Raw genomic sequence first — 23,092 nt, 5'->3', positions numbered from 1 at the left:
AGTGAGTAGGGGAGACTGGTCTAAGTGAGACGTTTAAAATGAGAGGAAGGTCGGTGAGAGAAGTCTTAAAGCAAGTTAAAATCCCATAAAGCAAGTTAAAATGGTCCCATTCAGAGAAGTCTTAAAGGAAAATCCCATTCAACCCAGACCAGTGAGTAGGGGAGACTGGTCTAAGTGAGACGTTTAAAATGAGAGGAAGGTCGGTGAGAGAAGTCTTAAAGCAAGTTAAAATCCCATTCAAGCGGACCAAACCAGTGAATAGGGGAGACTGGTCTAAGTGAGACGTTTAAAATGAGAGGAAGGTCGGTGAGAGAAGTCTTAAAGCAAGTTAAAATCCCATTCAAGCGGACCAGACCGGTGAGTAGGGGAGACTGGCCAAGAGTTTGAAATGCATGACCTTGTTTCACACAGCTCAGTGTCTGGGATTTGGTCTTGTCTGCCCACTCTCACACAGTCTAGTTGTGACAGACGAGGGTTTTTATCCAGTCACTTTTCCTTCAGTTCTCCTCCTGGCTTCTCAGTGAGGTTGGGTGACAGCCACTGCCCCTCTAGCCCCTCTCTGTTTTCTCTAGCCCCCTTTCCTTCTAGCCCCTCTAGCCACCTAGAGCCCTCTCCTTCCTTCACAGTGAGTTTGGGAGACGGCCACCTAGAGCCCTCTCCTTCCTTCACAGTGAGTTTGGGTGACGGCCACCTAGAGCCCTCTCCTTCCTTCACAGTGAGTTTGGGTGACGGCCACCTAGAGCCCTCTCCTTCCTTCACAGTGAGTTTGGGTGACGGCCACCTAGAGCCCTCTCCTTCCTTCACAGTGAGTTTGGGTGACGGCCACCTAGAGCCCTCTCCTTCCTTCACAGTGAGTTTGGGTGACGGCCACCTAGAGCCCTCTCCTTCCTTCACAGTGAGTTTGGGTGACGGCCACCTAGAGCCCTCTCCTTCCTTCACAGTGAGTTTGGGTGACGGCCACCTAGAGCCCTCTCCTTCCTTCACAGTGAGTTTGGGAGACGGCCACCTAGAGCCCTCTCCTTCCTTCACAGTGAGTTTGGGTGACGGCCACCTAGAGCCCTCTCCTTCCTTCACAGTGAGTTTGGGTGACGGCCACCTAGACCCCTACCTTCAGACAGACTCTAGCAGAGGTGTGAGCTACATCAGCAGACCGGATGAACAGTTGCCAAACACACACACACACACACACACACACACTCACACTGAGTCCAGAGGAGGTGGGCAGTCTCTGTCTGGCACAAATGGTGTCTGTGGTGGCTTGAGAGGCCGTCAGAAGCAGACACTGCCTCTTGGAGACCAGACCAGCACATGAACTGTTACTACCTCTGGAAGACAAGTTGAGTCAGTCAATACATTCAGCCTGTCAGGAGTAGATCCAACTCAGTCAGTACATTCAGCCTGTCTGGAGTAGAACCAACTCAGTCAATACATTCATCCTGTCGGGAGTAGAACCAACTCAGTCAGTACATTCAGCCTGTCTGGAGTAGAACCAACTCAGTCAGTACATTCAGCCTGTCTGGAGTAGAACCAACTCAGTCAATACATTCAGCCTGTCTGGAGTAGAACCAACTCAGTCAGTACATTCATCCTGTCGGGAGTAGAACCAACTCAGTCAGTACATTCATCCTGTCGGGAGTAGAACCAACTCAGTCAGTACATTCAGCCTGTCGGGAGTAGAACCAACTCAGTCAATACATTCAGCATGTCAGGAGTAGAACCAACTCAGTCAGTACATTCAGCCTGTTTTCTACTGGGTTCCCCTTCCCTTCCCTGAATAAAAGCATTGGCCGAGAGCACAATGACAAAGGGCGTTGTTAATATGCATATGTGAAGCAGTTTAGGGGCCTTTGGGACATGTTATTAGAAGGAACCTACCAACCAATCATTGTTTACTCTCTTGGCTGTGGTTTACTAGTGGTGTGTGTGTTTCAGAGACTCCTCCACCTGGCTATCTCAGTGAAGATGGGGAGACCAGTGATCACCTGATGAACCACAGCATGGACACCAGTTCACCCAACCTGTCACCAAACCCAGTGTCTCCAACACACAGCAATTTAGGTAAGCATTAGGACTGGGTATGACCATGGACCTCACAATACAATATTATCACCATACTTAGGTGCCGAGGCTGTATGTGTTGCCATTCAATACTGCAATTTGAAATTCCCAACATGTCGCTCTCCAAATGTCTGCTGCAGAGAGATGAGAGGGCAGGAGAATGGTTTTGTTTGTTGGTGTAGTTGCCTCCAACAAAAAATAAATACAGAAATTGCTATTTGGTTGTGTGTTTGGGGATGTTTATTTGTGAGATTTAGGCACAGTGTGTGTGTGTGTGTGTGTGTGTGTCTGTGTGTGTGTGTGTGTGTGTGTCTGTGTGTGTGTGTGTGTGTGTGTGTGTGTCTGTGTGTGTGTGTGTGTGTGTGTCTGTGTGTGTGTCTGTGTGTGTGTGTGTGTGTGTGTGTGTGTGTGTGTGTGTGTCTGTGTGTCTGTGTGTGTCTGTGTGTGTGTGTGTGTGTGTCTGTGTCTGTGTCTGTGTGTGTCTGTGTCTGTGTGTGTGTGTGTGTGTGTGTGTGTGCGCTAACTAGCGGACAAGCGTTGCACCGCAGCCCTCCCTCGGGAAGCCAGTCCACTGCTCCGTATTGTAACAGAGGAAACCCGGTCTGAGCCCAGAGCTGTGGCCAACTCCGTCAGCCCACACTGACATCAATGATAATATCCTGTTTATTAAATCACTGTTTCTGGCCCAGCTACTATAGAAATAAACAAATAGACTGGGCCTTCACATGGGCCCAGACAGTTCACTGTACTTCAAATAGACTGGGCCTTCACATGGGCCCAGACAGTTCACTGTACTTCAAATAGACTGGGTCTTCACATGGGCCCAGACAGTTCACTGTACTTCAAATAGACTGGGTCTTCACATGGGCCCAGACAGGTCACTGTACTTCAAATAGACTGGGCCTTCACATGGGCCCAGACAGTTCACTGTACTTCAAATAGACTGGGTCTTCACATGGGCCCAGACAGTTCACTGTACTTCAAATAGACTGGGCCTTCACATGGGCCCAGACAGTTCACTGTACTTCAAATAGACTGGGTCTTCACATGGGCCCAGACAGTTCACTGTACTTCAAATAGACTGGGTCTTCACATGGGCCCAGACAGTTCACTGTACTTCAAATAGACTGGGCCTTCACATGGGCCCAGACAGTTCACTGTACTTCAAATAGACTGGGCTTCACATGGGCCCAGACAGTTCACTGTACTTCAAATAGACTGGGTCTTCACATGGGCCCAGACAGTTCACTGTACTTCAAATAGACTGGGTCTTCACATGGGCCCAGACAGTTCACTGTACTTCAAATAGACTGGGCCTTCACATGGGCCCAGACAGTTCACTGTACTTCAAATAGACTGGGTCTTCACATGGGCCCAGACAGTTCACTGTACTTCAAATAGACTGGGCCTTCACATGGGCCCAGACAGTTCACTGTACTTCAAATAGACTGGGCCTTCACATGGGCCCAGACAGTTCACTGTACTTCAAATAGACTGGGCCTTCACATGGGCCCAGACAGTTCACTGTACTTCAAATAGACTGGGTCTTCACATGGGCCCAGACAGTTCACTGTACTTCAAATAGACTGGGCCTTCACATGGGCCCAGACAGTTCACTGTACTTCAAATAGACTGGGTCTTCACATGGGCCCAGACAGTTCACTGTACTTCAAATAGACTGGGCCTTCACATGGGCCCAGACAGTTCACTGTACTTCAAATAGACTGGGTCTTCACATGGGCCCAGACAGTTCACTGTACTTCAAATAGACTGGGCCTTCACATGGGCCCAGACAGTTCACTGTACTTCAAATAGACTGGGCCTTCACATGGGCCCAGACAGTTCACTGTACTTCAAATAGACTGGGTCTTCACATGGGCCCAGACAGTTCACTGTACTTCAAATAGACTGGGCCTTCACATGGGCCCAGACAGTTCACTGTACTTCAAATAGACTGGGCCTTCACATGGGCCCAGACAGTTCGCTGTACTTCAAATAGACTGGGTCTTCACATGGGCCCAGACAGTTCGCTGTACTTCAAATAGACTGGGTCTTCACATGGGCCCAGACAGTTCGCTGTACTTGAAATAGACTGGGTCTTCACATGGGCCCAGACAGTTCGCTGTACTTCAAATAGACTGGGTCTTCACATGGGCCCAGACAGTTCACTGTACTTCAAATAGACTGGGTCTTCACATGGGCCCAGACAGTTCGCTGTACTTCAAAGGTAAATGTTGGAAGTAGAAGGAAAAGTAAAAATAAATCTGTGCTGTTACGAGAACTGTGCAAGTGTTTGCTGAATGTTTTGGTTCCGGAACCCTGTAATTTGCCGTTGTCTCCACTGTCTTCAGGGCATGGGCCCAGACAGTTTGTTTTTCTCCCTGTTTCTTTTTCCAATTCCACTGGGTCTTCACTTGGGCCCAGACTCTGCTGTTCTCTCCTCCATCTTTAAATACTTCCCTGGCTCTGCTGTTCTCTCTCTTCAGTCTCTGCCCATCTTAATCTCCTCTATCTTAATCTCCACTTCTGGCTCTGCTGTTCTCTCTCTTCAGTCTGTTCTGCTGAATGGCTCTGCTGTTCTCTCTCTTCAGTCTCCCTCCGTCTTTCTCCTCTACTTCCCTGGCTCTGCTGTGGGGCTCCCTCTTCTTACTTCCCTGTTCTTTGTTCAGTCTCCCTCCGTCTTTTCCTCTACTTCCCTGGCTCTGCTGTTTTCTCTCTTCAGTCTCCATCTTTATGTCCTCTACTTCCCTGGCTCTGCTGTTCTCTCCCTCCATCTTTATCCTCTACTTCCCTGGCTCTGCTGTTCTCTCAGTCTCCCTCTTCTTTATCCTCTACTTCCTCTGCTGTTATCTCTTCAGTCTTCTGCTGTTCTCAGTCTCCCTCCGTCTGTCCTCTACTTCCCTGGCTCTGCTGTTCTCTCTCTTCAGTCTCCCTCTGTCTTTGGTCCCGTCTTTATGTCCTCTACTTCCCTGGCTCTGCTGTTCTCTCTCTTCAGTCTCCATCTTTTTATGTCCTCTACTTCCCTGGCTCTGCTGTTATCTCTCTCAGTCTCCCTCTGTCTTTATATCCTCTACTCCGGCTCTGCTGTCTCCTTCAGTCTCCCTCCGTCTTTATGTCCTCTACTTCCCTGGCTCTGCTGTTCTCTCTCTCTCAGTCTCCCTCCGTCTTTATGTCCTCTACTTCCCTGGCTCTGCTGTTATCTCTCTCTTCAGTCTCCCTCTGTCTTTATGTCCTCTACTTCCCTGGCTCTGCTGTTATCCCATCTTTATCCTCTACTTCCTGGCTCTGTCTCCCTCTCTTCAGTCTCCCTCTGTCTTTATATCCTCTACTTCCCTGGCTCTGCTGTTATCTCTCTTCAGTCTCCCTGTCTTTATCCTCTACTTCCCTGGCTCTGTCTCCTTTATCTGTCTTTATCTTTATCCTCTACTTCCCTGGCTCTGCTGTTCTCTCTCTTCAGTCTCCCTCCGTCTTTATCTCCTCTACTTCCCTGGCTCTGTCTCCCTCTGTTATCTCTCTACTTCCCTGGCTCTGCTGTTAGTCTCCTCCATCTTTATGTCCTCTACTTCCCTGGCTCTGCTGTTCTCTCTCTCTTCAGTCTCCCTCCATCTTTATACTTCCCTACTTCCCTGGCTCTGCTGTTCTCTCTCTCTCCCTCCAGTTTATGTCCCTTCCCTGGCTCTTTATCTCCTCTACTTCCCTGGCTCTGCTGTTATCTCTCTCTTCAGTCTCCCTCTGTCTTTATGTCCTCTACTTCCCTGGCTCTGCTGTTATCTCTCTCTTCAGTCTCCCTACTTCCCTGGCTCTGCTGTTATCTCTCTCTTCAGTCTCCCTCTGTCTTTATATCCTCTACTTCCCTGGCTCTGCTGTTCTCTCTCTCTTCAGTCTCCCTCCGTCTTTATGTCCTCTACTTCCCCTGGCTCTGGCTCTGCTGTTCTCTCTCTCTTCAGTCTCCCTCTGTCTTTATGTCCTCTACTTCCCTGGCTCTGCTGTTATCTCTCTCTTCAGTCTCCCTCTGTCTTTATATCCTCTACTTCCCTGGCTCTGCTGTTATCTCTCTCTTCAGTCTCCCTCCATCTTTATATCCTCTACTTCCCTGGCTCTGCTGTTCTCTCTCTTCAGTCTCCCTCCGTCTTTATGTCCTCTACTTCCCTGGCTCTGCTGTTCTCTCTCTCTTCAGTCTCCCTCTGTCTTTATGTCCTCTACTTCCCTGGCTCTGCTGTTATCTCCCATCTTTATCCTCTACTTCCCTGGCTCTGCTGTTCTCTCTCTCTTCAGTCTCCCTCCGTCTTTATATCCTCTACTTATCTCCTCTACTTCCCTGGCTCTGCTGTTCTCTCCCTCCATCTTTATCCTCTACTTCCCTGGCTCTGCTGTTATCTCTCTCTTCAGTCTCCCTCCGTCTTTATGTCCTCTACTTCCCTGGCTCTGCTGTTCTCTCTCTTCAGTCTCCCTCTCTTTATGTCTTTATGTCTGCTGTTCTCTCTTCTTTATTCCTGGCTCTGCTGTTATCTCTCTCTTCAGTCTCCCTCTGTCTTTATGTCCTCTACTTCCCTGGCTCTGCTGTTCTCTCTCTTCAGTCTCCCTCTGTCTTAATCTCCTCTACTTCCCTGGCTCTGCTGTTCTCTCTCTCTTCAGTCTCCCTCCGTCTTTATGTCCTCTACTTCCCTGGCTCTGCTGTTATCTCCCTCCATCTTTATCCTCTACTTCCCTGGCTCTGCTGTTATCTCTCTCTTCAGTCTCCCTCTGTCTTTATGTCATCTACTTCCCTGGCTCTGCTGTTATCTCTCTCTTCAGTCTCCCTCTGTCTTTATGTCCTCTACTTCCCTGGCTCTGCTGTTATCTCTCTCTTCAGTCTCCCTCTGTCTTTATTTCCTCTACTTCCCTGGCTCTGCTGTTCTCTCTCTTCATATCCTCTACTTCCCTGGCTCTGCTGTTCTCTCTCTTCAGTCTCCCTCTGTCTTTATGTCCTCTACTTCCCTGGCTCTGCTGTTATCTCCCATCTTTATCCTCTACTTCCCTGGCTCTGCTGTTATCTCTCTCTTCAGTCTCCATCCGTCTTTATGTCCTCTACTTCCCTGGCTCTGCTGTTCTCTCTCTTCAGTCTCCCTCCGTCTTTATGTCCTCTACTTCCCTGGCTCTGCTGTTATCTCCCTCCATCTTTATCTGCTCTGCTGTTATCTCCCTCCATCTTTATCTGCTCTGCTGTTCTCTCCCTCCATCTTTATCTGCTCTGCTGTTATCTCCCTCCATCTTTATCTGCTCTGCTGTTCTCTCCCTCCATCTTTATCTCTAGCTGTGTCTTTTCTCCTCACTTCTGTTTCCATTTCTCTTCCCTCTATCTTTACATCTTCACATTGTACCCACCTCTGTGTCTCTCTCTGTCTCTGTCTATCACTCTCTCTCTGTCTCTCTGTGTTCTGTCTTTTTTACTCTGAAGTAGTCCCATATAGATGATATTGGTAAAGGCTTAGTTATTGAGCATCCTACTTGGGACTATCTAAATAAAGTGTTTCCCCATGTCTCTCCTGTGTCTGTCAGACCTACAGCCTGTGATGTACTGTGAACCAGCCTTCTGGTGTTCTATCTCCTACTACGAGCTGAACCAGCGGGTGGGCGAGACCTTCCACGCCTCCCAGCCGTCCCTCACCGTGGACGGCTTCACCGACCCCTCCAACTCGGAGCGCTTCTGCCTGGGCCTCCTCTCCAACGTCAACCGTAACGCCGCTGTGGAGCTGACACGCAGACACATAGGTACTGACGCTTTGAAAATAAACCGCTGACAAAATGACTTTTGGCCTGGTGCTCGGTCATTGACATGAGGGGAAAGTGAAATGGAACAGCAGTGTTAGATGGGATAGTCAACTTTAGGACTACCCCTACTTCCAACCTGAACCACCTGTACTGGCCACATGTGGTAGCAACTTGAAACAGAATTGTGTTTACAAGGTCATTCACACCAGAGTACAGAGAAAGAGAGATATTTTATTAGCCAATACTTTAGGTTGGGGGGGGGGGGGCCTTAGGCCGCGGGGGGGGACGTTTTTATCAGAGAATGGTCAAGGGGCCAGAACATAATTATAATATGTTGTACACTGCTAAGCCCAAAATGAAATTGTATTTGAAAATAACAATCATTTCATACCTTGATTACAGTGAGACACGGTCACATATGCCCATTTTTTTGAGGAGGAGGGGGGATACTTGGGAACAAGTTTCCTAAATACAGCGCATTCTGAAAGTATTCAGACATCTTGACTTTTTCCACATTTTGTTACGTTACAGATTTATTCTAAAATGTATTCAGTTACACACAGTACCCCATAATGACCAAGCACTAACAGGTTTTTAGAAATGTTTGCAAATGTATTAAAAAAAAAAAACGAATACCTTATTTAAATAATTATTCAGACCCTTTGCTATGAGACTCTAAATTGAACTCAGGGGTATCATTTCCATTGATCATCCTTGAGATGTTTCTACAACTTGATTGAAGTCCACCTGTGGTAAATTCAATTGATTTGACATGATTTGTAAAGGCACACAGTTGTCTATATAAGGTCCCACAGTTGACAGTACATGTCAGGGCAAAAGCCAAGCCATGAGGCACAGATCTGGGAAAGGGTACCAAAAAAATGGCTACAGCATTTGAAGGTCCCCAAGAACACAGTGGCCTTCATCATTCTTAAATGGAAGAAGTTTGGAACCACCAAGACTCTTCCTAGAGCTGGCTGCCCGGCCAAACTGAGCAATTGGGGGAGAAGGGCCTTGGTCAGGGAGGTGACCAAGAACCCGATGGTCACTCTGACAGAGCTCCAGAGATCCTCTGTGGAGATTGATGTCATCTGGAAGGTTCTCCCATCTCTGCAGCACTCCACCAATCAGGCCTTTATGGTAGAGTGGCCAAACGGAAGCCACTCCTCAGTAAGAGGCACTTGACAGCCCGCCTGGAGTTTGCCAAAAGGCACCTAAAGACTCTGTCCATGAGAAACAATTCTCTGGTCTGATGAAACCAAGATTCAACTCTTTGGTCTGAATGCCAAGCATCACGTCTGGAGGGAACCTGGCACTTCCCTACGGTGAAGCATGGGGGTGGCAGCATCATGCTGTGGGATTGTTTTTCAGCGGCAGGGACTGGAAGACTAGTCAGGATCTAGGGAAAGATGAACAGAGCAAAGTACAGAGATCCTTGATTAAAACCTGCTCCAGAACACTCAGGACCTCAGACTGGGGAAAAGGTTCACTTTCCAACAGGACAAACGACCCTAAGCACACAGCCAAGAAAAACGCAGAACTGGCTTCAGGACAAGTCTCAATGTCCTTAAGTGGCCCAGCCAAGGCTGGACTTGAACCTGATCGAACATCTCTGGAGAGACCTGAAAATAGCTGCGCAGCGACGCTCTTCATCCAACCTGACAGAGCTTGAGAGGATCTGCAGAGAAGAATGGGAGAAACTCCCTAAATACAGGTGTGCCAAGCTTGTAGCATCACACCCAAGAAGACTCAAGGCTGTAATCGCAGCCAAAGGTGCTTCAACAAAGTACTGAGTAAAGGGTCTGAATACTAATGTAAATGTCATATTTCAGTTTTCTATTTTTAATACATTTGCAAAAATGTAAAATAAAAAAGGTTGCTTTCTCATTATAGGGTATTGTGTGTAGATTGATGAGGGGGGGGCGATTTAATCCATTTTAGTATAAGGCTAACGTAACAAAGTGGGAAAAGTCAAGGGGTCTGAATACCTTGCGAATGCACTGTATTTAGGTATACATCACATGTTCGTTGTCATCAGTGTTCAGAATTGAATGGTCTGTGTGTTCACATCAGGGGTGGTTCTGGTTCTAGATGGATGGTTCTCTGTTTGTCTGCAGGCAGAGGGGTACGTTTGTACTATATTGGAGGAGAGGTGTTTGCAGAGTGCCTCAGTGACAGTGCCATCTTCGTCCAGAGTCCCAACTGTAACCAGCGTTACGGCTGGCACCCCGCCACGGTCTGCAAGATCCCCCCAGGTGAGAGCTGAGAAGGGTGTGTGTGTGTGTGGCAAAGAGCGAAAGGTTGACACACAGTAGGTTAATTTCCACAATGACTGTCGTACTGTGGTTACTCACCAACACACGTACAACACACACGCACACACACACCTCATTGATTGTATCTTGACGGTAACGGTTTGTCGGACGGTTGTGTGACGGTTCCGTAGGCTGCAACCTGAAGATCTTTAACAACCAGGAGTTTGCTGCCCTGCTGGCCCAGTCGGTGAACCAGGGCTTCGAGGCGGTCTACCAGCTCACCAGGATGTGCACCATCCGCATGAGCTTCGTCAAGGGCTGGGGAGCAGAGTACAGGTAACACACAGTCCACAGCGACACACTCTCATTAAGGGTTCATGTATTAAACCAGAGTCAACCCCTGTCGGTCGTTGATACCATGCTCCTACCTGATTAGCTCACTAGGTGATTCAGATGAGACGGTACAGGAACTATGTGGGATGGCTGAGGGGTTCAAGGTTAAATAACTATGTGGGATGGCTGAGGGGTTCAAGGTTAAATAACTGTGGGTTGGCCGAGGGGTGCAGGGACAGTCTGGGATATTAAATAGAACACCCTGATAGGTTCTTGTATACAGTGGTTCATTCAGGAGTCTGATGGTAGCAGAGACAGTCTGGGATATTAAATAGAACACCCTGATAGGTTCTTGTATACGGTGGCTCATGCAGGAGTCGGTTCTTACACCCTAGAGGCCTTTTTTTAAGTCCTTGCTTCCCCCTCTGTATTCCTAGAACAATAAGCATTCATCTATTGTAATCACAGCTACCCACCTCTCTCTTCTCCTCTTCTTCTCCTCCTCCTCCTCTCTTCTTCTCATCCTCTATAATGATGAAGTGCTCTGACAGACAGAGCTGCTGTCTTGATGTATCATTCATCACTGTGGACTGTGCTGGATTATGACTGCTAGTAGTTCTCTGGCCTGGCAGACACGCAGTGAGGGAAGCAGGAGTATGGCTGCTAGTAGTTCTCTGGCCTGGCAGACACACAGTGAGGGAAGCAGGAGTATGGCTGCTAGTAGTTCTCTGGCCTGGCAGACACACAGTGAGGGAAGCAGGAGTATGGCTGCTAGTAGTTCTCTGGCAGATACACAGTGAGGGAAGCAGGAGTATGGCTGCTAGTAGTTCTCTGGCAGACACACAGTGAGGGAAGCAGGAGTATGGCTGCTAGTAGTTCTCTGGCCTGGCAGACACACAGTGAGGGAAGCAGGAGTATGGCTGCTAGTAGTTCTCTGGCCTGGCAGACACAGTGAGGGAAGCAGGAGTATGGCTGCTAGTAGTTCTCTGGCAGACACAGTGAGGGAAGCAGGAGTATGGCTGCTAGTAGTTCTCTGGCCTGGCAGACACAGTGAGGGAAGCAGGAGTATGGCTGCTAGTAGTTCTCTGGCAGACACAGTGAGGGAAGCAGGAGTATGGCTGCTAGTAGTTCTCTGGCCTGGCAGACACACAGTGAGGGAAGCAGGAGTATGGCTGCTTGTAGTTCTCTGGCCTGACACACAGTGAGGGAAGCAGGAGTATGGCTGCTAGTAGTTCTCTGGACTGGCAGACACACAGTGAGGGAAGCAGGAGTATGGCTGCTAGTAGTTCTCTGGCCTGGCAGACACACAGTGAGGGAAGCAGGAGTATGGCTGCTAGTAGTTCTCTGGCAGATACACAGTGAGGGAAGCAGGAGTATGGCTGCTAGTAGTTCTCTGGCAGACACACAGTGAGGGAAGCAGGAGTATGGCTGCTAGTAGTTCTCTGGCAGACACACAGTGAGGGAAGCAGGAGTATGGCTGCTAGTAGTTCTCTGGCCTGGCAGACACACAGTGAGGGAAGCAGGAGTATGGCTGCTAGTAGTTCTCTGGCCTGGCAGACACACAGTGAGGGAAGCAGGAGTATGGCTGCTAGTAGTTCTCTGGCCTGGCAGACACAGTGAGGGAAGCAGGAGTATGGCTGCTAGTAGTTCTCTGGCAGACACAGTGAGGGAAGCAGGAGTATGGCTGCTAGTAGTTCTCTGGCCTGGCAGACACACAGGAGTATGGCTGCTTGTAGTTCTCTGGCCTGAGCACACAGTGAGGGAAGCAGGAGTATGGCTGCTAGTAGTTCTCTGGACTGGCAGACACACAGTGAGGGAAGCAGGAGTATGGCTGCTAGTAGTTCTCTGGCCTGGCAGACACACAGTAGTTCTCTGGCCTGGCAGACACACAGTGAGGAAGCAGGAGTATGGCTGCTAGTAGTTCTCTGGCCTGGCAGACACACAGTGAGGGAAGCAGGAGTATGGCTGCTAGTAGTTCTCTGGCCCGGGCAGACACACAGTGAGGGAAGCAGGAGTATGACTGCTAGTAGTTCTCTGGACTGGCAGACACACAGTGAGGGAAGCAGGAGTATGGCTGCTAGTAGTTCTCTGGCAGACACAGTGAGGGAAGCAGGAGTATGGCTGCTAGTAGTTCTCTGGCCTGGCAGACACACAGTGAGGGAAGCAGGAGTATGGCTGCTTGTAGTTCTCTGGCCTGACACACAGTGAGGGAAGCAGGAGTATGGCTGCTAGTAGTTCTCTGGCCTGGCAGACACACAGTGAGGGAAGCAGGAGTATGGCTGCTAGTAGTTCTCTGGCCTGGCAGACACACAGTGAGGGAAGCAGGAGTATGGCTGCTAGTAGTTCTCTGGCCTGGCAGACACACAGTGAAGGAAGCAGGAGTATGGCTGCTAGTAGTTCTCTGGCCTGGCAGACACACAGTGAGGGAAGCAGGAGTATGGCTGCTTGTAGTTCTCTGGCCTGGCAGAGACACAGTGAGGGAAGCAGGAGTATGACTGCTAGTAGTTCTCTGGCCTGACACACAGTGAGACTGCTAGTAGTTCTCTGGCAGACACACAGTGAGGGAAGCAGGAGTATGGCTGCTAGTAGTTCTCTGGCCCGGGCAGACACACAGTGAGGGAAGCAGGAGTATGACTGCTAGTAGTTCTCTGGACTGGCAGACACACAGTGAGGGAAGCAGGAGTATGGCTGCTAGTAGTTCTCTGGCAGACACAGTGAGGGAAGCAGGAGTATGGCTGCTAGTAGTTCTCTGGCCTGGCAGACACACAGTGAGGGAAGCAGGAGTATGGCTGCTTGTAGTTCTCTGGCCTGGCAGAGACGCAGTGAGGGAAGCAGGAGTATGACTGCTAGTAGTTCTCTGGCCCGGGCAGACACACAGTGAGGGAAGCAGGAGTATGACTGCTAGTAGTTCTCTGGACTGGCAGACACACAGTGAGGGAAGCAGGAGTATGGCTGCTAGTAGTTCTCTGGCAGACACAGTGAGGGAAGCAGGAGTATGGCTGCTAGTAGTTCTCTGGCCTGGCAGACACACAGTGAGGGAAGCAGGAGTATGGCTGCTTGTAGTTCTCTGGCAGAGACACAGTGAGGGAAGCACACAGACTGCTAGAGGGCCTGAAGCAGGAGTATGGCTGCTAGTAGTTCTCTGGCAGACACACAGTGAGGGAAGCAGGAGTATGGCTGCTAGTAGTTCTCTGGCCTGGCAGACACACAGTGAGGGAAGCAGGAGTATGGCTGCTAGTAGTTCTCTGGCCTGGCAGACACACAGTGAGGGAAGCAGGAGTATGGCTGCTAGTAGTTCTCTGGCAGACACACAGTGAGGGAAGCAGGAGTATGGCTGCTAGTAGTTCTCTGACCTGGCAGACACACAGTGAGGGAAGCAGGAGTATGGCTGCTAGTAGTTCTCTGGCCTGGCAGACACACAGTGAGGGAAGCAGGAGTATGGCTGCTAGTAGTTCTCTGGCCTGGCAGACACACAGTGAGGGAAGCAGGAGTATGGCTGCTAGTAGTTCTGGCCTGGCAGACACAGTGAGGGAAGCAGGAGTTCTGCTAGTAGTTCTCTGGCCTGGCAGACACACAGTGAGGGAAGCAGGAGTATGGCTGCTAGTAGTTCTCTGGCAGACACACAGTGAGGGAAGCAGGAGTATGGCTGCTAGTAGTTCTCTGTGAGGGAAGCAGGAGTCTGCTAGTAGTTCTCTGGCCTGGCAGACACACAGTGAGGGAAGCAGGAGTATGGCTGCTAGTAGTTCTCTGGCCTGGCAGACACACAGTGAGGGAAGCAGGAGTATGGCTGCTAGTAGTTCTCTGGCCCGGGCAGACACACAGTGAGGGAAGCAGGAGTATGACTGCTAGTAGTTCTCTGGACTGGCAGACACACAGTGAGGGAAGCAGGAGTATGGCTGCTAGTAGTTCTCTGGCAGACACAGTGAGGGAAGCAGGAGTATGGCTGCTAGTAGTTCTCTGGCCTGGCAGACACACAGTGAGGGAAGCAGGAGTATGGCTGCAGTGAGGAAAGCAGGAGTATGGCTGCTAGTAGTTCTCTGGCCTGGCAGACACACAGTGAGGGAAGCAGGAGTATGGCTGCTAGTAGTTCTCTGGCCTGGCAGACACACAGTGAGGGAAGCAGGAGTATGGCTGCTAGTAGTTCTCTGGCCTGGCAGACACACAGTGAAGGAAGCAGGAGTATGGCTGCTAGTAGTTCTCTGGCCTGGCAGACACACAGTGAGGGAAGCAGGAGTATGGCTGCTTGTAGTTCTCTGGCCTGGCAGAGACACAGTGAGGGAAGCAGGAGTATGACTGCTAGTAGTTCTCTGGCCTGACACACAGTGAGGGAAGCAGGAGTATGGCTGCTAGTAGTTCTCTGGCAGACACACAGTGAGGGAAGCAGGAGTATGGCTGCTAGTAGTTCTCTGGCCCGGGCAGACACACAGTGAGGGAAGCAGGAGTATGACTGCTAGTAGTTCTCTGGACTGGCAGACACACAGTGAGGGAAGCAGGAGTATGGCTGCTAGTAGTTCTCTGGCAGACACAGTGAGGGAAGCAGGAGTATGGCTGCTAGTAGTTCTCTGGCCTGGCAGACACACAGTGAGGGAAGCAGGAGTATGGCTGCTTGTAGTTCTCTGGCCTGGCAGAGACGCAGTGAGGGAAGCAGGAGTATGACTGCTAGTAGTTCTCTGGCCCGGGCAGACACACAGTGAGGGAAGCAGGAGTATGACTGCTAGTAGTTCTCTGGACTGGCAGACACACAGTGAGGGAAGCAGGAGTATGGCTGCTAGTAGTTCTCTGGCAGACACAGTGAGGGAAGCAGGAGTATGGCTGCTAGTAGTTCTCTGGCCTGGCAGACACACAGTGAGGGAAGCAGGAGTATGGCTGCTTGTAGTTCTCTGGCCTGGCAGAGACACAGTGAGGGAAGCAGGAGTATGACTGCTAGTAGTTCTCTGGCCTGACACACAGTGAGGGAAGCAGGAGTATGGCTGCTAGTAGTTCTCTGGCAGACACACAGTGAGGGAAGCAGGAGTATGGCTGCTAGTAGTTCTCTGGCCTGGCAGACACACAGTGAGGGAAGCAGGAGTATGGCTGCTAGTAGTTCTCTGGCCTGGCAGACACACAGTGAGGGAAGCAGGAGTATGGCTGCTAGTAGTTCTCTGGCAGACACACAGTGAGGGAAGCAGGAGTATGGCTGCTAGTAGTTCTCTGACCTGGCAGACACACAGTGAGGGAAGCAGGAGTATGGCTGCTAGTAGTTCTCTGGCCTGGCAGACACACAGTGAGGGAAGCAGGAGTATGGCTGCTAGTAGTTCTCTGGCCTGGCAGACACACAGTGGGGGAAGCTGGAGTATGGCTGCTAGTAGTTCTCTGGCCTGGCAGACACAGTGAGGGAAGCAGGAGTACGGCTGCTAGTAGTTCTCTGGCCTGGCAGACACACAGTGAGGGAAGCAGGAGTATGGCTGCTAGTAGTTCTCTGGCAGACACACAGTGAGGGAAGCAGGAGTATGGCTGCTAGTAGTTCTCTGGCAGACACACAGTGAGGGAAGCAGGAGTATGGCTGCTAGTAGTTCTCTGGCCTGGCAGACACACAGTGAGGGAAGCAGGAGTATGGCTGCTAGTAGTTCTCTGGCCTGGCAGACACACAGTGAGGGAAGCAGGAGTATGGCTGCTAGTAGTTCTCTGGCCTGGCAGACACACAGTGAGGGAAGCAGGAGTATGGCTGCTAGTAGTTCTCTGGCCTGGCAGACACACAGTGAGGGGGTTTAATGTCAAGGAGACATGGGGGGAACCGGGAGGAGAGGTATTGAGATCAATAGCCCAAACCGGTCTGAAGTGGCTACTTTTATTTCAACTGTTTCTCCCAAGTGCCAGGACGCCAAGGGAACGTGAGGGGGAGAATAGACACAAAATAATGAAGCATTTTCTCTTGCTTTAATCTACCGATGGTTTCATTTTTAGTCACTGCCCTGCTATGCTTCTTTTTCCCCTGTGCAATTCCTCACTCCAATATTTAGTTGTAATGAACTAATCATGCGCATGCAGTAGGTACATTTGTACAGACGTTTTCCATCAGCAGCCATTGATAAATTTTACATGTGTTTCCACAATAAGAAAAAAAACAGCTCAGCCCAGCGCACACAGGGCTGAGACAGGGAGGGAGTTGTGTAAGGGGGATGGAATGCAGGGAAGAGGGGGAGGGTAGAGCGGGGGAGGCAGGAGACACGGAGGGAGGGAGGCAGAAGACACAGAGGGACGGAGGGAGGCAGGAGACACAGAGGGACTGAGGGAGGCAGGAGACACAGAGGGACGGAGGGAGGCAGGAGACACAGAGGGACGGAGGGAGGCAGAAGACACGGAGGGAGGGAGGCAGAAGACAGGGAGGCAGGAGGGAGGGAGGCAGAAAGACACGGAGGGACGGGGGGAGGCAGAAAGACACGGAGGGACGGAGGGAGGCAGAAAGACACGGAGGGACGGAGGGAGGCAGAAAGACACGGAGGGACGGAGGGAGGCAGAAAGACACGGAGGGGCAGAAAGACACGGAGGGAGGAGGGAGGCAGAAAGACACGGAGGGACGGAGGGAGGCAGAAAGACACGGAGGGACGGAGGGAGGCAGAAAGACACGGAGGGACGGAGGGAGGCAGAAAGACACGGAGGGAGGCAGGGAGGCAGAAGACAGGGAGGGAGGCAGAAGACAGGGAGGGAGGCAGAAGACAGGGAGGGAGGCAGAAGACAGGGAGGGAGGCAGAAGACAGGGAGGGAGGCAGAAGACAGGGAGGGAGGCAGAAGACAGGGAGGGAGGCAGAAGACAGGGAGGGAGGCAGAAGACAGGGAGGGAGGCAGAAGACAGGGAGGGAGGCAGAAGACAGGGAGGGAGGCAGAAGACACGGAGGGAGGCAGGGAGGCAGGAGACACAGAGGGAGGGCAGGAGAGGAGGAGACACAGAGGGAGGGCAGGAGAGGAGGAGACACGGAGGGAGGGCGGGAGACACGAAGGGAGGCAGAAGACACAAAGGGAGGGAGGGAGGGAGGGAGGGAGGCAGAAGACACGGAGGGAGGGAGGGAGGGAGGGAGGGAGGGAGGCAGAAGACACGGAGGGAGGGAGGGAGGGAGGCAGAAGGCAGAAGACAGAAAGGGAGGGAGGGAGGGAGGCAGAAGACACGGAGGGAGGGAGGGAGGGAGGCAGAAGACAGGGAGGCAGAAGACAGGGAGGCAGAAGACAGGGAGGCAGGGAGGCAGGAGGGAGGCAGGAGGGAGGGAGGCAGAAGACAGGAGGCAGAAGACAGGGAGGCAGAAGACAGGGAGGCAGAAGACAGGGAGGCAGAAGACAGGGAGGCAGAAGACAGGGAGGCAGAAGACACGGAGGGAGGGCAGGAGAGGAGGAGACACTGAGGGAGGGCGGGAGACACGGAGGGAGGGCGGGAGACGCGGAGGGAGGGAGGCTTGGAGACGCGGAGGGAGGGAGGCTTGGAGACGCGGAGGGAGGGAGGCTTGGAGACGCGGAGGGAGGAGGCTGGAGACGCGGAGAGAGGGAGGGAGGCTGGAGACGCGGAGAGAGGGAGGGAGGCTGGAGACGCGGAGAGAGGGAGGGAGGCTGGAGACGCGGAGAGAGGGAGGGAGGCTGGAGACGCGGAGGGGAGGGAGGGAGGCTGGATGCAGGCAGGGAGGCAGGCCGGATGCAGGCACGGATGGAGGCAGGGATGCAGGCACGGAAGGAGGCAGGGAGGCAGGCCGGATGCAGGCACGGATGGATGGATGGAGGGAGGGAGGCCGGATGCAGGCACGGAAGCAGGCTGGAGGCACGGAAGCAGGCTGGAGGCAGGCGGGAGACACTGAGAGAGGGAGTGGGGCGCTGTGCTTCTGTCCCAGGGTGGGACGTTGTGTGCTCTCCTTGTCCCTTCAGACAGAAACGCAATGGTTCACTGTTGACTTTTATCACTAGCCTGGTTCCAGATCACTGTAGTGTTACTGCCCAGTCTACACTAGCCTGGTTCCAGATCACTGTAGTGTTACTGCCCAGTCTACACTAGCCTGGTTCCAGATCACTGTAGTGTTACTGCCCAGTCTACACTAGCCTGGTTCCAGATCACTGTAGTATTACTGTCCAGTCTACACTAGCCTGGTTCCAGATCACTGTAGTATTACTGCCCAGTCTACACTAGCCTGGTTCCAGATCACTGTAGTATTACTGCCCAGTCTACACTAGCCTGGTTCCAGATCACTGTAGTATTACTGCCCAGTCTATACTAGCCTGGTTCCAGATCACTGTAGTGTTACTGCCCAGTCTACGCTAGCCTGGTTCCAGATCACTGTAGTATTACTGCCCAGTCTACGCTAGCCTGGTTCCAGATCACTGTAGTATTACTGCCCAGTCTACACTAGCCTGGTTCCAGATCACTGTAGTATTACTGCCCAGTCTATACTAGCCTGGTTCCAGATCACTGTAGTGTTACTGCCCAGTCTATACTAGCCTGGTTCCAGATCACTGTAGTGTTACTGTCCAGTCTACACTAGCCTGGTTCCAGATCACTGTAGTGTTACTGCCCAGTCTACACTAGCCTGGTTCCAGATCACTGTAGTATTACTGCCCAGTCTACACTAGCCTGGTTCCAGATCACTGTAGTGTTACTGTCCAGTCTACACTAGCCTGGTTCCAGATCACTGTAGTGTTACTGCCCAGTCTACACTAGCCTGGTTCCAGATCACTGTAGTGTTACTGCCCAGTCTACACTAGCCTGGTTCCAGATCACTGCAGTATTACTGCCCAGTCTACACTAGCCTGGTTCCAGATCACTGTAGTATTACTGCCCAGTCTACACTAGCCTGGTTCCAGATCACTGTAGTATTACTGTCCAGTCTACACTAGCCTGGTTCCAGATCACTGTAGTGTCACTGCCCAGTCTACACTAGCCTGGTTCCAGATCACTGTAGTATGACTGCCCAGTCTATACTAGCCTGGTTCCAGATCACTGTAGTATGACTGCCCAGTCTACACTAGCCTGGTTCCAGATCACTGTAGTGTTACTGCCCAGTCTACACTAGCCTGATTCCAGATCACTGTAGTGTTACTGCCCAGTCTACACTAGCCTGGTTCCAGATCACTGTAGTGTTACTGCCCAGTCTACACTAGCCTGGTTCCAGATCACTGTAGTGTTACTGCCCAGTCTACACTAGCCTGGTTCCAGATCACTGTAGTGTTACTGCCCAGTCTACACTAGCCTGGTTCCAGATCACTGTAGTATTACTGCCCAGTCTACACTAGCCTGGTTCCAGATCACTGTAGTATTACTGCCCAGTCTACACTAGCCTGGTTCCAGATCACTGTAGTATTACTGCCCAGTCTACACTAGCCTGGTTCCAGATCACTGTAGTGTTACTGCCCAGTCTACACTAGCCTGGTTCCAGATCACTGTAGTGTTACTGCCCAGTCTACACTAGCCTGGTTCCAGATCACTGTAGTGTTACTGCCCAGTCTACACTAGCCTGGTTCCAGATCACTGTAGTGTTACTGCCCAGTCTACACTAGCCTGGTTCCAGATCACTGTAGTGTTACTGCCCAGTCTACACTAGCCTGGTTCCAGATCACTGTAGTGTTACTGCCCAGTCTACACTAGCCTGGTTCCAGATCACTGTAGTGTTACTGTTCACTAGCCTGGTTCCAGATCACTGTAGTATTACTGCCCAGTCTACACTAGCCTGGTTCCAGATCACTGTAGTATTACTGCCCAGTCTACACTAGCCTGGTTCCAGATCACTGTGGTTCCAGTCATTACTGCCCAGTCTACACTAGCCTGGTTCCAGATCACTGTAGTGTTACTGCCCAGTCTACTAGCCTGGTTCCAGATCACTGCTATTACTGCCCAGTCTACACTAGCCTGGTTCCAGATCACTGTAGTGTTACTGCCCAGTCTACACTAGCCTGGTTCCAGATCACTGTAGTATTACTGCCCAGTCTACACTAGCCTGGTTCCAGATCACTGTAGTATTACTGTCCAGTCTACACTAGCCTGGTTCCAGATCACTGTAGTGTTACTGCCCAGTCTACACTAGCCTGGTTCCAGATCACTGTAGTATTACTGCCCAGTCTATACTAGCCTGGTTCCAGATCACTGTAGTATTACTGCCCAGTCTACACTAGCCTGGTTCCAGATCACTGTAGTATTACTGCCCAGTCTACGCTAGCCTGGTTCCAGATCACTGTAGTTTTACTGCCCAGTCTACGCTAGCCTGGTTCCAGATCTCAGGGGTTGGCAAAACCGCACAAACATCTCGACCAGTCTATTTCTTCGGGATCTTTGACCCTTCCATGGGACTGTTGAGCTAAGATAGGCTAATGCGAATAGCATGAGGTTGAGCTAACGTAGGCTAATGCGAATAGCATGAGGTTGAGCTAACGTAGGCTAATGCGAATAGCATGAGGTTGAGCTAACGTAGGCTAATGCGAATAGCATGAGGTTGAGCTAACGTAGGCTAATGCGAATAGCATGAGGTTGAGCTAACGTAGGCTAATGCGAATAGCATGAGGTTGAGCTAACGTAGGCTAATGCGAATAGCATGAGGTTGAGCTAACGTAGGCTAATGCGAATAGCATGAGGTTGTAAGTAACAAGAACATTTCCCTGGACAGACATATGATATTGGCAGAAAGCTTAAATTCTTGTTAATCTAACTGCACTGTTCAATTTGCAATAGCTATTAAAGTGAATGAATACCATTGCTATTGTTTAAGGAGAGTACACACTTTTTGAACATGAAAAGTTATTAATAAACAATTTAGGCACATTTGGGCAGTCTTGACACAAAGTTTGGAACAGACATGCAATAGTTCATTGTATCAGTCTAAAACTTTGCACATACACTGCTGCCATCTAGTGGCCAAAATATAAATTGTAGCTGGGCTGGAATAATACATTATGGCCTTTCTCTTTTTCAAAGATGATGGTACAAAACAAATACAAAATAACAGTTGTCTTTTACCATATCTATTGTGTTATGTTCTCCTACATTCCTTTCAAATTTCCACAAACTTCAAAGTGTTTCCTTTCAAATGGTACCAATAACATGCATATCCTTGCTTTAGGGCCTGAGTTACACACAGTTAGATTTGGGTATGTCATTTCGGCGAAAAATGGGGGCGGTTCCTCCTCCCACTGAGAAGGATCTGCTTTGAGTTGTATGATATATTTAAGCAATAAGGCACAAGGGCGTGTGGTATATGGCCAATATACCAAAGCTAAGGGCTGTTCTTATGCACGTCTTATTCACAAACTCACACACTGTGTTGAAAACCTACAAGAAAATGGATGAGTCTTTGTCACTGTCATACAGGTATAATCCAGATCCTAGTTGATTGTGTCCTGCAGTGAACTATCCTGTCTCTTATGTCTCCTCCTCCTCTTTGGTCTCTCTACCCAGGCGACAGACCGTGACCAGCACCCCTTGTTGGATCGAGCTGCACCTCAACGGCCCCCTGCAGTGGCTGGACAAGGTGCTCATGCAAATGGGTTCCCCCAGCATCCGCTGCTCCAGCGTGTCGTAGGAATACTCTCCCCACCGTCTCTGTCACAGCACCAGTGAATTAAACAGACTAGAGACCATAGACACATCAACTAAAGGATCAGAAAGGGTTCGGCAGGCATTGAGAGAAGGCTTGGTGTCTTTGGAAGAAGAGCCTGTAGGCTGAGAAAGCCCAACCCTCGTCTGAGACATACTCTCCCCAACCCTCGTCTGTCACATACTCTCCCCAACCCTCGTCTGAGACATACTCTCCCCAACCCTCGTCTGTCACATACTCTCCCCAACCCTCGTCTGTCACATACTCTCCCCAACCCTCGTCTGTCACATACTCTCCCCAACCCTCGTCTGTCACATACTCTCCCCAACCCTCGTCTGTCACATACTCTCCCCAACCCTCGTCTGTCACATACTCTCCCCAACCCTCGTCTGTCACATACTCTCCCCAACCCTCGTCTGTCACATACTCTCCCCAACCCTCGTCTGTCACATACTCTCCCCAACCCTCGTCTGAGACATACTCTCCCCAACCCTCGTCTGAGACATACTCTCCCCAACCCTCGTCTGAGACATACTCTCCCCAACCCTCGTCTGAGACATACTCTCCCCAACCCTCGTCTGAGACATACTCTCCCCAACCCTCGTCTGAGACATACTCTCCCCAACCCTCGTCTGAGACATACTCTCCCCAACCCTCGTCTGAGACATACTCTCCCCAACCCTCGTCTGAGACATACTCTCCCCAACCCTCGTCTGAGACATACTCTCCCCAACCCTCGTCTGTCACATACTCTCCCCAACCCTCGTCTGAGATATCTCCCCAACCCTCGTCTGTCACATACTCTCCCCAACCCTCGTCTGTCACATACTCTCCCCAACACTCGTCTGCCAACATACTCGTCTGAGACATACTCTCCCCAACCCTCCTGTCACAACCCCCCCAACACTCGTCTGCCACATACTCTCCCCAACCCTGACTCTCTCCCCAACCCTCGACATACTCTCCCCAACCCTCGTCTGAGACATACTCTCCCCAACCCTCGTCTGAGACATACATACTCTCCCCAACCCTCGTCTGTCACATACTCTCCCCAACCCTCGTCTGAGACATACTCTCCCCAACCCTCGTCTGAGACATACTCTCCCCTACTCTCCCCAACCCTCGTCTGAGACATACTCTCCCCAACCCTCGTCTGAGACA

The 23,092-nt window shown here is 50.9% G+C and overlaps 1 protein-coding gene across 1 annotated transcript in view; it reads left to right on the top strand.

The window, feature by feature from the left end:
- Positions 1–22,673, top strand: part of smad3a (SMAD family member 3a) — a 47,639-nt gene extending 24,966 nt beyond the window's left edge. Inside the window, exons 4-8 of the mRNA XM_065012372.1 lie at positions 1,933–2,058; positions 7,597–7,809; positions 9,927–10,064; positions 10,256–10,400; positions 21,793–22,673. Of these exons, the coding sequence (XP_064868444.1) occupies positions 1,933–2,058; positions 7,597–7,809; positions 9,927–10,064; positions 10,256–10,400; positions 21,793–21,916 (746 nt within the window). The 3' untranslated portion in view covers positions 21,917–22,673. The remainder of the gene's footprint in view (positions 1–1,932; positions 2,059–7,596; positions 7,810–9,926; positions 10,065–10,255; positions 10,401–21,792) is intronic.
- The last annotated feature ends 419 nt before the right edge of the window (positions 22,674–23,092 follow it).

Source organism: Oncorhynchus nerka, linkage group LG27 (assembly GCF_034236695.1).
Source record: "Oncorhynchus nerka isolate Pitt River linkage group LG27, Oner_Uvic_2.0, whole genome shotgun sequence".
In the NCBI taxonomy this organism is placed as follows: domain Eukaryota; kingdom Metazoa; phylum Chordata; class Actinopteri; order Salmoniformes; family Salmonidae; genus Oncorhynchus; species Oncorhynchus nerka.
The sequence above is the reverse complement of the archived record's forward strand: the minus strand, read 5'-3'. Positions and strand labels throughout refer to the sequence as shown.